At 47.5% G+C, this 13,371-nt stretch overlaps 1 protein-coding gene across 4 annotated transcripts; it reads left to right on the top strand.

Moving 5' to 3' along the window:
* The first annotated feature begins 2,446 nt into the window (after window positions 1–2,446).
* Window positions 2,447–12,990, top strand: LOC124688382 (phospholipid--sterol O-acyltransferase-like). 4 transcript variants are annotated; one of them, XR_006998502.1, is made up of 17 exons: window positions 2,447–2,701; window positions 3,427–3,562; window positions 4,420–4,564; window positions 5,281–5,450; window positions 5,525–5,601; window positions 8,803–9,016; window positions 9,111–9,285; window positions 9,503–9,602; window positions 9,672–9,766; window positions 10,856–10,907; window positions 11,006–11,077; window positions 11,226–11,394; window positions 11,821–11,925; window positions 12,000–12,084; window positions 12,171–12,253; window positions 12,337–12,478; window positions 12,577–12,990. XR_006998502.1 is itself a non-coding variant. In XM_047222068.1 (15 exons), the coding sequence occupies exons 1-15, from the start codon at window positions 2,447–2,449 to the stop codon at window positions 12,250–12,252; spliced, it is 1,932 nt and encodes a 643-aa protein (XP_047078024.1). In that variant the 3' UTR covers window positions 12,253–12,330. The 4 variants fall into 4 exon arrangements, 2 of the variants coding, with proteins under 2 accessions (XP_047078024.1, XP_047078025.1); XR_006998503.1 differs by having other exon boundaries at window positions 12,562–12,990; XM_047222068.1 differs by lacking the exons at window positions 12,337–12,478; window positions 12,577–12,990 and having other exon boundaries at window positions 12,171–12,330.
* Window positions 12,991–13,371: the final 381 nt, after the last annotated feature.

The raw sequence follows: 13,371 nt of genomic DNA, 5'->3' as shown, positions 1-13,371 counted from the left end.
ATGCTAGTACTTGGTTTAGTCTCGTTGATCTATCTTACACTAAAGGTTACTTAAACATGAGCATTATTGTGGAGCTTGTTAACTCCGGCATTGAGGGTTCGTGTAATCCTACGCAATGTGTTCATCATCCAACAAAAGTGTAGAGTATGCATTTATCTATTCTGTTATGTGATCAATGTTGAGAGTGTCCACTAGTGAAAGTGTAATCCCTAGGCCTTGTTCCTAAATACTGCTGAGTTACTACTCGCTTGTTTACTACTCGCTGCGTTACTACTGCTGAGTTACTACTGCTTATTACTTGTTTCTATCGCGTTACTACTGCTGCAATACCACCACCATCAACTACACGCCAAGCACTTTTCCGGCACCGTTGCTACTGCTCATACTTATTTATACCACCCGTATTTCACTATCTCTTCGCCGAACTAGTGCACCTATTTGGTGTGTTGGGGACACAAGAGACTTCTTGCTTTGTGGTTGCGGGGTTGCATGAGAGGGATATCTTTGACCTCTTCCTCCCTGAGTTCGATAAACCTTGGGTATCCACTTAAGGGAAACTTGCTGCTGTTCTACAAACCTCTGCACTTGGAGGCCCAACACTGTCTACAGGAAAGGAGGGGGAACGTAGACATCACCCCTCTCTGTAATTAGCCAAGTTATACAGAATAAGAAAAGGGGAGCAAGCACCATTTCATCGAGCACAACAGCAGCACAACAGCACAACAACATTTCATCGAGCACTTTGTGCTCGCGCGGGAGAGGAAGAGGGAGGGGAGGGAAGAGGTGGAGCTCACCGACAACAGGGGTGGAGGAGGAGGTTGACGACGACGGCATGGGTGTAGGAGGAGGTTGACGACGACGGCATGGGTGTAGGAGGAGGAGGACGCGGCGGCTCCTCCTCCTTGATGCGGCGCCGGACCCTCCTCCTGCACGCCGCGGCCCCTCCTCCTCCACGCCGCAGCGGCATGTGCTGCTGATGGTGGCGGGGATGCGGCCCTCGCGGAGGAAGGCGGCGGGACGGCGACGACGACGGCGGCGGCGGCGCTCACCATGGAAGGCGGCGACGCGCGGTAGGGATCGGGAGGGGAGAGAGGGGGTACGGGCGAGGGAGGGGGTACAACAGTGATATAAGAGGCATTATTTCTGTGGCGCACCAGAACTAGTGCGCCACAAAAACACTTATTTCTGTGGCGCACCAGAACTAGTGCTCCACAGAACAATTATTTCTGTGGCGCAGCATGCCCTGTGCGCCACAGAAATAACTACACTAATTATTGGTGGTGGCAGGATGTGGGTCCCATCTAATTTCTGTGGCGCATGGTTTAGTAGTGCGCCACAAAAAGAAGCTATTTTTGTGGCGCATCCTTTCTGGTGCGCCACAAAAAAGCTTTCTGTGGCGCATTTTTAGTGGTGCGTCACAGAACTAAGCTCCACCTATAAGCATTTCCCTACTAGTGATGGCGCGGTACATGCAGTCCTGGGTGGCGCGCGCCTCTTTGGGCTCCGCTCCGGGCACGCCCACGAGCTTGGAGATGCGCATCGAATCCTCCGTCACGACCTCGTCCACCGTCTTGGCCACCTTCTGCAGGGCCCCTACACCCAGCGCCACTGCCGCTCCCGATAGCGACGCCCTCTTGTTCTGCCCGGCGCCGAACTCGCGCTCCACGAACGCGGCGATGACGCGCCTGAGGGTGTCACTGTGTCAGTGTTGGTGGCGTGCTCCCCGATGCTGTCGAACGTGACGGCCAGCAGGTCGCCCACGGTGGCCTGGTCGAGTACGGCTGCGATGCAGAGCTCCAGATCGCGGCACGTCTTGGCGGAGGACCCCGCGATGACGGCGGCGTGTATGAGCCGGCAAAGGAACATCACCAGAAGGGGCGCGTCGTTTGCGGAAGGGAGCACGGCCAACGGTCTCGAGGAGCGCCTTGACGACTCTGTGGAAGGACGCCAACGAGAGGGTCGCGAGCTCGGATGCCCACCACTCTGGCGGGGACCAAAACCGCCTGCGATATAGGAAAAACCACCGTGAGGGGGCTAGTTGTCCGGTTTTGCAAACATAGGTGGGGTTAAATGCCCCAGTTGAAAGTTAGGGGGTTCTCTGTCCCAAATCCGATACTTAGGGGGGTTATGTGGACTTCTTTCTTTTTGTGCACCAATTAACAAACATACAACCATCATTATATGTACTCCATATATTTTTTTATAATGTTGATATTTTTCATACATCTGGTGATTTCTCATAATTTTAACTTTGACCAAAATTAATATGCACTACATGAGAATAGAATGATGATAGAAATAGATCGCAGCCGTCGTCTTCAAAAATTATGGCCCAGATTGCCCCACTCCTAGTCCCCACTGCCCTTCCGAAACGCCTAGAGCGCTCCTAGTACCTATCGCGCTCCAGTCGACCAATCTGTGACTGGAACAACCAAATCACCTCGAAATGCCTCGATGGCGGCTCCGATCTGGCCGGCTCGCCTGCGCGATGGCTATCGTGGCGGCGACCGCGGCCGCGGCAGCCGTGGGCGTGGCCGCCGGAGTAGGGGAAGCCGAGGCGGAGTTCGACTACCGGAAGCTATCGGGGATAATAATCCCGGGATTCGCGTCGACGCAGCTGCGGGCGTGGTCGGTGCTCGACTGCCCCTATTCGCCGTTCGACTTCAACCCCCTCGACCCCGTCTGGCTCGACTCCACCAAGGTCGAGATCCGTGTACCTTACCAGCTCTCCCGAAATATCCGACTGCTATGCTAGTTTTAGCTATTTTTTTGTTGCCTAGGGATTATTATTGTGTGCGTGTTTGGTCTCCCGGTTGGTCGATAGACTAGAAGCAAATCAAACAATCTATGCTGGTTTGAGTACTTTTTTTTCCCACTTCGACTCAGGAACAGCTTTTGTTGGCATAAAGTTGTTTGTTGTTAGCCCGGAACATGCTTTCCGAACTTAGCTTTCAGGTTTGTCAGAGTAGTGAAGTAGGTAACGGATTTGAACCGTTCCACTGATTCCTGTCTGGCCTCAGTAATGCATAGGAGGAATCTGCTGTAATTTCTGAGAAAATCACTTCTACTAATTTATCTGTGGTTAATTTCGTAACACCGTGACTAGTAGTTCTGCATTAACCAATTCACCTACTGCTTGGGTATTCACCCTCAACTCACAAAATTGAAAAGGTGCAACGAGTTGGCATGTTTAGTTTAGAAAAGTGTACCACCTAATTCCACAACAAACAGGCATATGCGGCTAGTCATAATCAAAAGACAAGTCCTTGTTCGGCCAAATTATAACGTGTTCAGAAGAGATAGTGTACTCTGTAGATGGCTATATGCTATTTTGCTACACATATATGATTGTGTACTTGGTAGATTGCTCCCCTGAGTATTTTATCAATTTAATATGTCTAATTTGGTATGTTCAATATGGTGCAGCTTTTCTCTGCTCTAAATTGCTGGCTTAAATGCATGCTGCTTGACCCTTATAACCAGACGGACCATCCAGAATGCAAGTCAAGGCCGGATAGTGGTCTTTCTGCAATTACAGAGTTGGACCCTGGTTATATAACAGGTGAACTTTATACATTAGTTATTTATAGTAATAGTTTCCGTATTACGTAGCACATGGTCCCTCTTATTATCTTTGGCACCTCATTTTACAAGTTTCAGCTAAAAAGACGAAAACATGAACAAATATGGCATCCAGTGACATTGTGATCACTGGGATGCCCAGTTGTAGTCACTAGTGAGGAACAGATCATATTCTTTATTCTGCTGTAAGCTTTCATTGCATAATAACATTGATTTCATTCACTCAGAATACTTACGTTAATTTAATGCAACGGAGAAAAACATGACCATCCATGGGTGTAACTGCTCTTGTCCGATGCAATGAAGATCAGATGATAAAGTTCATTCGGACAAGTTTTTAATCTAAATCCATGTACATTTGTTCCTCGGATAACCTATTAGATTTACTTTCGTTGACATTCCATGGTGTGAGACCCAAGCTGAACAAAACAGATGCCCAACTTAAGCCCATGTATGGCAAGATGATTGGGTTTAGTTCCACCTTGTTAGTCAAGAGGAAGTTATGCCCAAGTGTCAAATGCTTTTGAAGTTTTCGACATCCAGTTAACCCTTTTGCATGAAGTGAGGAAAAAGGCCTAACCAGGATGTCATGATTGTGTGGTTCGTTCACAGTGGGGCAGGCCTAAGCCTATATAGGCTCGAACGTTACACATTTTCCTAAGTTATCTACTGCGCATGTTATTCCTAAAAAGAAGAATAAAAGAAATGCCCAAATTTGCATTTATCATGTTTGTTAGTATATTGTCAAACCATCCATTCATTTCTTCGTGGAAAAAAGAAACAGAGCAATGATTGATTTTTGCATGTACTAATGCGGTCTTATTGACAATGTTTCAGGTCCTCTTTCTTCAATATGGAAAGAATGGGTCAAATGGTGTGTAGAGTTTGGTATTGAAGCTAATGCTATCATCGCCGTTCCGTATGATTGGAGGCTACCCCCGTCGATGCTTGAGGAGAGGGATCTGTACTTTCATAAATTGAAGTTCGTAATACTTAACTCATCTTCTCATAGAGATACCAATTCTCTCGCTCAGTCCAGTTTCTTGATTCTGTTTGGTGTTTTAAATGTACATGGCTAAGTGACAGTCATGTAATTGTACACTGTCAACGACCTTGCACATCCCAGCTCACCAGGCAACAATGAACAAGAAGACTTTTAAGTTATATACAGCGTAGGATGCTTAGTTGATTGTCTTCTCATGCCCATAAGTGCTGAGCATACCTGATGTCTGACGGGCTACCCTCTTTTAGAAATATATGATGTTTAAGCCTGCTGACAAACTTCATTGACTTTGGTGGTTGATATATAAAAATGCTTAGATTGTTCAGGTTAAAATGCAACAGTCATGGAAGATATATAATAGTATACAATTTGAATTTTTCGTACTACCTTATGCACGTAAGTAATGTTTAAGGTTGCATGTCGGATAGATGTCCCAAATGTCATAAATTCATGAATAGATGAATATTTGTTTGCAGCTGACAAGAATAATACAATTCTGGTTATCTTTAAAAGATTTCATTCCTAAGTGATAAGATTTTGTATGCCAATTTTCAGTTCTCATATTCCCATTAAGTTGTAAAAGAATTATTAGTTTTATGTAAGCACATATGTTCGAGTATAGCTCTACAATCTTTGATAGTGTTATATGTGGAGAGAGCTTGGTGTTTGATGCTCACAGGTTCTTTCATATGCAGATTAACTTTTGAAATTGCATTGAAACTTCGAGGAGGGCCATCTTTAGTTTTTGCTCATTCCATGGGAAACAACGTATTTCGGTACTTTTTGGAATGGTTGAAACTAGAAATTGCTCCAAAGCACTACATCCAATGGCTTGACAAACATATACATGCGTACTTTGCAGTTGGTAAGTCAACCAGAAATCTTTAATTCATCACCAACTTTCTTTTCCTCATGCTTCCTGTTTTTTCGCACTTTCAGGTGCTCCTATTCTCGGATCTACTGAATCAATTAGAGCTACTCTCTCTGGGACAACGTCTGGTCTTCCAGTCACTGAGGTGAGTTTCAGTGAATCTTATTCTATTGCCATAATATTATATAAAATGAATGGCACAACAATCCCTTTAGAATTAGTGACACAACTATCTTACCGTTAGATATTTGTTGAAAAATACTTTCATGTAACCATGATGTTGAAGTCTAACAGTATGTCGCAAGAGGAATTAATGGACAAATTTTATTCATTACCTACCAACCTGTCACGGTTTCGGGCAAACCTTAAAGTCAAATCGTCCTATAAAAACATCAATGGGAGGAGTTTTTTTTGCAACATGGTTAGTCTTGAATATAAGAGCATCTCCAGTCGCGTCCCCCAAACCGTCCCCCAAAGCGATTTGGGGCGCGCCGGACAAAAAAAGCGTTCCAGCCGCGTCCCCCAAAGCCCTTTTTCGTCCGGCGCGCCCCCATTCGGTGTCCGGCGCCCCGAGCCCGTCCCCGTCCCACGGGGGACGCACCGGGGACGCCGGACACAACGAAAGCGAGGCGGGGAGTGGCGGGGCCGACCCGTCGGCGGCACAATTAATTTAAACCTAACCGTCGCCTACCTCGCGACGGAAGTTGTTGGCGCGCAGCGACGGTGCGGTTCCGCGAGAGGGCACGGCCGACGCGTCCCGTCGCGCCTAGCTCGCGTGCCGGCGTTAATGAGCGCCACCGCTCCTCCGCCTCTCTCCGGCCTATAAAAGGGCGCCTCTCATCGTCCCTCTCACACACAAACCCTAGCGCCTCTCTCCCAAACCCTAGCCGCCACCATCTCTCAACAAGACTCGACGCCATGTCTGGTAGAGGCGGAGGCGGACCTCGCGGCCGCGGCCGTGGCCGTGGTCGTGGTCGTGGCCGCGCGCGCGAACGCTCGCCGTCGCCTTCCACGCCGCCGCCTTCATCATCGTCGGAGATGGACGTGGAGCCGGACGTCCTGTTCGAGTTCGTCCACGTCCTCAAGGGCGACCCGCGCGGCATCCGGAGGCTGCCGGACTCCTTCGCCGAGTACGTCGGCGGCGTACGCCCGCGCACGATGCATCTGCGGGAGCATTCGTGCGGCTACTGCCGGTGGATCGTCAAGGCGATCTACGACGCGCGCGGCAAGATGTACTTCAACATCGGCCGGGAGAAGTTCGCGCGCCACCACGGCCTCCAAGCCGGCTTCATCCTCGTGTTCTCCTACTTCGGCAACGAGGACATGAGCGTCAAGGTCTTCGACGAGAGGCGCTGCCTCCGGGACTACCACGTCGACGGGGACGACGACAGCACCGACGAGGAGGACGACCGAATGAGTGTTGTTTCTTCGCAGCGAAAACGTGCACGGAGGTTTCGCTCGTTCGCCTCATCGGTAGAACCAACAAGGGCACCATCCTCCCGCTGGATTTTCCGGTTTAGGTGATCGGGTGTGCCCTCGAGTGTTCTTTCTTAGCAGCGAACACACGAAACCTTCGATGCACGGCCTAGTTAGGTTTAGTTTCTTTGCAATATTTTATATTTGTGTCCACCATGGTTCAAACTATGTATTAGTTTGTGGAAAACCATGTTCCAAATCGTGTTTTCGTGTAAACCACGTTCCAAATTATGTATTAGTTTGTGGAAATTGAAATAAAAATGCCGGAAAAATTATTTTAAATGTTTGGGGCGGCGTTTGGGGACGCGGCTGGGGAGCGACGTCCCCCAAACGCGGCACGAACGAAACACGTCCCCAAACGCTCGATCGGCGCGGTTTGGGGGACGGTTTGGGGACGCGACCGGAGCTCTCCGGTCGCGTCCCCAAACCGTCCCCCAAACCGCGCCGGATCGAGCGTTGGGGACGTGCTTGTCGTGCCGCGTTTGGGGACGTCGCTCCCGACCGCGTCCCCAAACGCCGCCCCAAACATTAAAAGTATTTTTTTGGCTAGAAAGAAACTATTTAATAATATTCAAATCGGTTGAACATAAACAAATTATATATAAAACTTCGAAAAAAATATAATTAAATACATATAAACTATCTACTTCTTCTTCGCCGATGGCCCCGCCTCGTCGTCGTCATCGCGGTGGCGCTTCCGCTCATCACCTCTTCCGAAGAGGCGGTGTCGGCGCTCGACGCGTCGTCGTCGCCGGTGCTCGTCGGCTGCGCCTTGGCCTTGGCCTTGGCCTTGGCCTTGGCCTTGGCGGCCTTGGCCTTGGCGGCCTTCGCCTTGGAAGCCTTCGCCTTGGCCGCCTTCGCCTTCGCACGGGCCACCGCCGCCGCCGCGGCCTCGCTCTCTTCTTCCTCCTCCTCCCAGCCCAGCCATTCCTCCTCGCTGTCAAGCGGCGGCGGGGAATCGTCGCCGCTGCTCGGCGTCCCGGCTTTGTCCCACCAATGGCGCCAGCCGCGGGCTTTCCCTCGCCGGAGGTGTCGGACGGGAGCCGGGAGATGTAGCTCATCGTCGCTGGAGGTGTCGGATGGAGGCTTGGATGAATGACGGCGTACGTACGGGTCTTATTGAGCGCGGATGAACGGCGGCGCAGAAGTCGAAGAGAGCAGCGGTTGCTCTTCCGAGGAGTCGGCGCTCCATTCCGGCGGGGTTGGCGCGTCGTCGACGTGGTTGCCAATGCGACGGTTCCGCTTCCTGGCAACTGCACCGTCGCTACGTATGTGGCGGTTGAGCGTCCGAGCCGGCGACGGGTCGGCCCCGCCACTCCCGCCTCGCTTTCGTTGTGTCCGGCGTCCCCGGTGCGTCCCCTGTGGGACGGGGACGGGCTCGGGGCGCCGGACACCGTATAGGGGCGCGCCGGACAAAAAAGGGCTTTGGGGGACGCGGCTGGAACGCATTTTTAGTCCGGCGCGCCTCAAATCGCTTTGGGGGACGGTTTGGGGGACGCGACTGGAGATGCTCTAAGGTTTTCCATGTGAAAATTATGTCTTCAAATATCACCCAGAATGTAGAAATATATTTCCTTGTTCTTCTGCTCTATCTTTTGATTTATGGGCTTCTAATTGTGGCCCTAGATATTCACTGCAGCCTCATAGTATGGTCTTTTGTACCTGACCTGTTGATATGCTGTGATTCTGTGAAGCATATATGTTATTTTGTATTTTGGATAGTATCATTATGAAAGTCCAGTTGTGTCCAGGATCCATATTTGTCACTATTACGCATAGCTTGCCAAAAGTTCAATAGCATTATATGGCATATTGTTTATATGATTCCAATTACCACTTTTATGCATCTAAAATTCTATATTGGTTTCAGGGGACTGCCCGGTTGATGTTTAATTCATTTGCTGCTTCTTTATGGCTCTTGCCATTCTCAAAATACTGCAAAGCTGATAATATATACTGGAAGAATTTTTTTGAGGGAAAGGGAGGTTATCCTCACAGACAACAATGCGATGAGATGGAGTATACTTCAGACTACTCTGGATGGCCCACAACCCTCGTCAGTATCGAGGTTCCTACAGTTCGAGGTTCTTTGTGAAATCACTTCTGTTCTTGCAGATATTAAGTTCTTTTCACTAAGCAGCTGCACTGCTTTTTGTCTTTTCTGTTTCTCCCTTACAGGTGCGGATGCGTATCCATCCATTATGGACCTAACAGAGGACATAACATCCAACATGGAGTGTGGAAAGCCAACACTCTTGACATTTTCTGCCAGAGAAGTTTCAGATGGTACTTTGTTCAAAACTATTCTGGATTACGACCCACAGAGCAAAGCCCTTCTTCATCAGCTGGAGAAGTAAGTTTTAGTTATGTTTTCTGCAGTGCTCCTACATCGTAATTGACCACTGTCTTGAAAAAAAAGATGTGCAGGCTTGAGATACAACTTTTTGGATAGATTGATTGATATAAGTATGGTGCACTGTGCACACTAACTAGTGAACCACCATACAAAGTCTAGCTTTTAATCAAAAGTAGTATATAAGAACTTGTATTTTTATCCCTGTTGATCTCAGGTACTACCAAGGTGACCCAGTTCTCAATCCTCTCACTCCCTGGGAGAGACCGCCAATAAAGAATGTATTCTGCATATACGGCATTGATTCTAAGACTGAGGTATAATCATGGATTCTTCTTTAGTTAAAAAAACTGTCACTTGTCACTCATGGTTTTTTTATGAAGCAGGTAGGATATTTTTTTGCACCAAGTGGCAAACCATATCCAGATAACTGGATAGTAACAGATGTGATTTATGAGTTTGAACAGTCCCTACTGTCAAGGCAGGTATCAGTGATCTTAATTTCAAAAGTTCAGTGCTCATCTAAGCCAAGTACCTACTGTGTTTCTGCCTGCATGGCTGCTTCTGTGAACGGGTTTCCATAGAGGAGTGTTTATTTGATTGCACTTGACTTTTTTCATCTAGAGGGTCCAAATGGGTCCTTCTATAGGTTTTGTTTCTGTCATAGTCGTACAGTTGATGATATTATTGTTACTTTGAGATACTTCTGGGGATTTCACTATATGTTAGTTTGCTTATTTTTCTGACATCTATTCCGTGTTTATACTCATGAAACGTTGGGGGCATATACTGGAGACAAAGATTACATGCAATGGTTCATCTGTAAAGAAACTACTCCCTCCGGTCCCAAAAAAATGTCGGGCGAGTCATTTTGCAAAAACGACCTAGCCTTTGTTTTTTCCTCAACCCGCAGTCCAAACTAGCACCCACGCGTTCACCCAGGGAGAAGCTGGGTGCGGTTGAAATCCCCAATCCCGCCGCCTCCCGCACCGATCCCGTCGACCGCCGCCGATTTGGTGCCCGGCGCAAGTGAGCACAGGCAGAGGAGGGCTCCACCGTGGAGGAGGAGAGCTCGCCGGAGCATGCAGCGCCGGGGCCATGGCCGACGGTGGCTGCCGAGGGTGGCGGGGACCATGCACCCGAGCGGACGACGGGGAGGCGCGCGGCTGCCGTCGGCGCGAAGCGGCGTTCGGGGAGCCGGCTCTCCGGCGAGGGCGGTGGAGGCGGGGACGTGGCCGTCCTGCGACGAACTTGGGCCACCGCCTGCTGGTTGCCAGAGCTCGGATGCTGGAGCAACAAGAAGAGAACGGACCATGTTTTTCTAATTTTAGAAGGGTTAAAGTGTAAAACGTAAATATGCTAACCGTCTGGACACTTTTTTAGGATCGGAGGGAGTAGTAGTTTTAGGACAGGTTCATAGCAAGTTACCCTGCTTTAGTAATTAGTACTTTGGTGTCACTTATTCACCGTTACTCCGAGTTTTTTTAAACTGTAGACACTCTTAGACTTCAATTTTTGGTCTTCAAAAGTATTTATCTGGGCCTCTTCTAATATTATTTTCCCTTACCAGATCAGGTCATTCTGTTTCCGGAAAGCCAAACAATTCCAGTGGAGATGGAACGGTATGTATTACCAAATGCTTTTCCCACCCAAATTCAATCTCTTCTGGTTGAACTAACGAAATTTCTCTCGATTATCAATTAAATATGTTTCATGGTAGGTATCCTACAACTCCCTCTCATTGTGCAAGCAATGGCTTGGGCCAAAAGTGAACATAACAAGAGCTCCACAGGTATTCTACTTTCTCCCTACTGGTATTATTCTCAACGTGCAAAATGAATGCCTGGCTGTAATATACTTGTTTAGGCTAATCAAAATGTGGTGACTATTTTCTTATGGTGTATCAAAATGTTAATGTGCCATTCCTGTTCCTTTTGCAGGCAGAACATGATGGATCTGATTTACAGACAAGCATGAATGCTGAGCATTATCATGGTCAGGATCTATTTCCAAACATGACAAGGGCTCCACATGTGAAGTACATAACCTACTATGAAGATGCTGAAAGTATCCCAGGATGGAGAACAGCAGTCTGGGAGCTTGACAAAGGTGCAAAACTGGGTTTTCTTTCCCTAATTTACTTACAATTTGGTTATAGTACTTCTCCTTGTACCTGCTATTATGTTTCACTGTGAGGGACTCCTTCAGAAGTTTCATGCTTGTGTTGTGCATACATGTTTGCACTAGAGTCAGGAGTATCTTCGTGTGAGTATGGTGTTATCATATTTCCAGAACTTGCATCCAATCCTCTATCAGACACAAAAAAAAATCCCACATTTTTTTCCGAGAAAAGGCAAAAGAATCTGCATTTCTTTTAATTGAACAGGAAGGCATCAGGGGTACAACCTCAACCTCCAGAGAGGAGGGACACACACACACGACCGTCCTCACCAAGCGACCTTTTCTTTTTGCTATGAAACACTAATACTGAGGTTTTCTTTTTGTAAGATGACAAAAGTTTTCTTATTTGAACAGCAAATCACAGGAATATTGTTAGGATGCCGGTAGTTATGCGTGAGTTATGGCTTGAAGTGTGGCATGACATGCACCCTTATTCGAAATCAAAATTTGTGACAAAAGGTCTGCTTCAGTTTCACCTCTTGCAATACTGAGTTCAGTTTCAATTGTCAAGTTCTTTAACAGTAGTCAAACAGCTTTCCGAGGTCCGTTAAGAAACGAAGATTGCCACTGGGACTACGCAAAAGCTCGGTGTGGTTTTCCAGAATTCTGTGAATACAGGTCTTTGACCACTTTGTCCTTGTTTGCCAGTTATACTCTTATTCATTATCGGCAACAATGACATTTTCCAGTCACTTTAAATTTAGGTACACGTTTGGTGACGTGCATCTAGGAATGAGCTGCAGGCTGAAAAATTCATCAACTACGCTCCTTCGGCAGTATATCTGAAGTATGTGGCTTTGGTGACGTAATTATTCTTTTCTCTCTCTTTGTTGAAAACCATATCTGACAGATTTTACTGATCCATTGCAGACTATTCTTTGTTTTTCTGAGTAACTTATGAATTATCACTCACATGTTTATTATACTGGACATTCCTCTTTTGCTTGGCCATGAAATTACTCGGTGGGGATGTAACATGGACAAGTCGGGCTGAAGCCCCATCTAGAAACAGGTAAAACAATATTGTTGTTTTTGTGGCTATTTTGATATTTGTCACTGATTGGGGCGCCTTATCAGAACTAATTTTGTTTGTAGTTATGATATTTTCAGGACTGGTGTTGTTTGTAACACCAAACCTCCAGCCACATGGAAGCCACTCGTAGCAGAATTGACTCGATCATGCCAAAGTTTTGCCATGAGATCACGCTGGTGTGTACAGTAGGTTTGGCTGTTTGGGCAGCCAATTGCTCACATTAACGGTCTGAGAAAGGTACTCCGTGCTTCCGTGGTACTCCCTTGGTCTGGATGTATAGGGTGAATTTCGTTTGGTTAAGTGTTTGACCAACAATGGCTCCATTGGCATGTAATTAGTGTGAGTACGAACTATTGTCATCAGATTAGTACTTGCAGGTACTTAGTTGTTACTTCGCCGTGAGTTGGGAAATCTGGTATCTACAGGTGCGAATCTAGCTAAACATCTTTGCAGTTGATTGATTAGATGCGTTTGCTTGATCTCTACTTCTACTTCTGAGTTCTGATTTCTGACGCATGCTGGGTGCTTAGATGGAGGTTGTTTCTCGGAGAGCTTATTTGTTCCTGCAGAGTTGATTTGTCTACGGTAGTCTGCCTTGGTTTGCATGATTGTACTACCTGCTTTTTTTTGCGAATGATTGTACTGCCTGCTAGCACGTGATTGTAAGAGATCAAGAGCTGGGTCGCCGTGCAATCTTGTCCGGTGAAAAGTTGGTTCTTGTGCGCGAAGTAGTCTGCAGAGTCAAAACGTAAGGAACTTTCCAGACACGTTCATCGTTGGCAAAACCAGGTCGGTGGCAGCAGATTCAGGATTTTAATGGGAATACCGCTCTATGCTAGCAATGTACACTCCGGTTCGAGCGTAACCACGGA

The sequence above is a fragment of the Lolium rigidum genome, chromosome 2 (assembly GCF_022539505.1).
Source record: "Lolium rigidum isolate FL_2022 chromosome 2, APGP_CSIRO_Lrig_0.1, whole genome shotgun sequence".
Lineage (NCBI taxonomy): Eukaryota > Viridiplantae > Streptophyta > Magnoliopsida > Poales > Poaceae > Lolium > Lolium rigidum.
This window is presented reverse-complemented; position numbering and strand designations above follow the sequence as displayed.

What these genes read in the sequence shown, in the direction of transcription:
- LOC124688382 (XM_047222068.1), top strand. Translation starts at nt 2,447, where the DNA reads ATGCCTCGATGGCGGCTCCGATCTGGCCGGCTCGCCTGCGCGATGGCT. An exon ending in CTGTACTTTCATAAATTGAA is followed by an intron (nt 4,565 to 5,280) that starts GTTCGTAATACT and finishes TTTCATATGCAG; the next exon opens with ATTAACTTTTGAAATTGCAT. An exon ending in CTGGTCTTCCAGTCACTGAG is followed by an intron (nt 5,602 to 8,802) that starts GTGAGTTTCAGT and finishes TATTGGTTTCAG; the next exon opens with GGGACTGCCCGGTTGATGTT.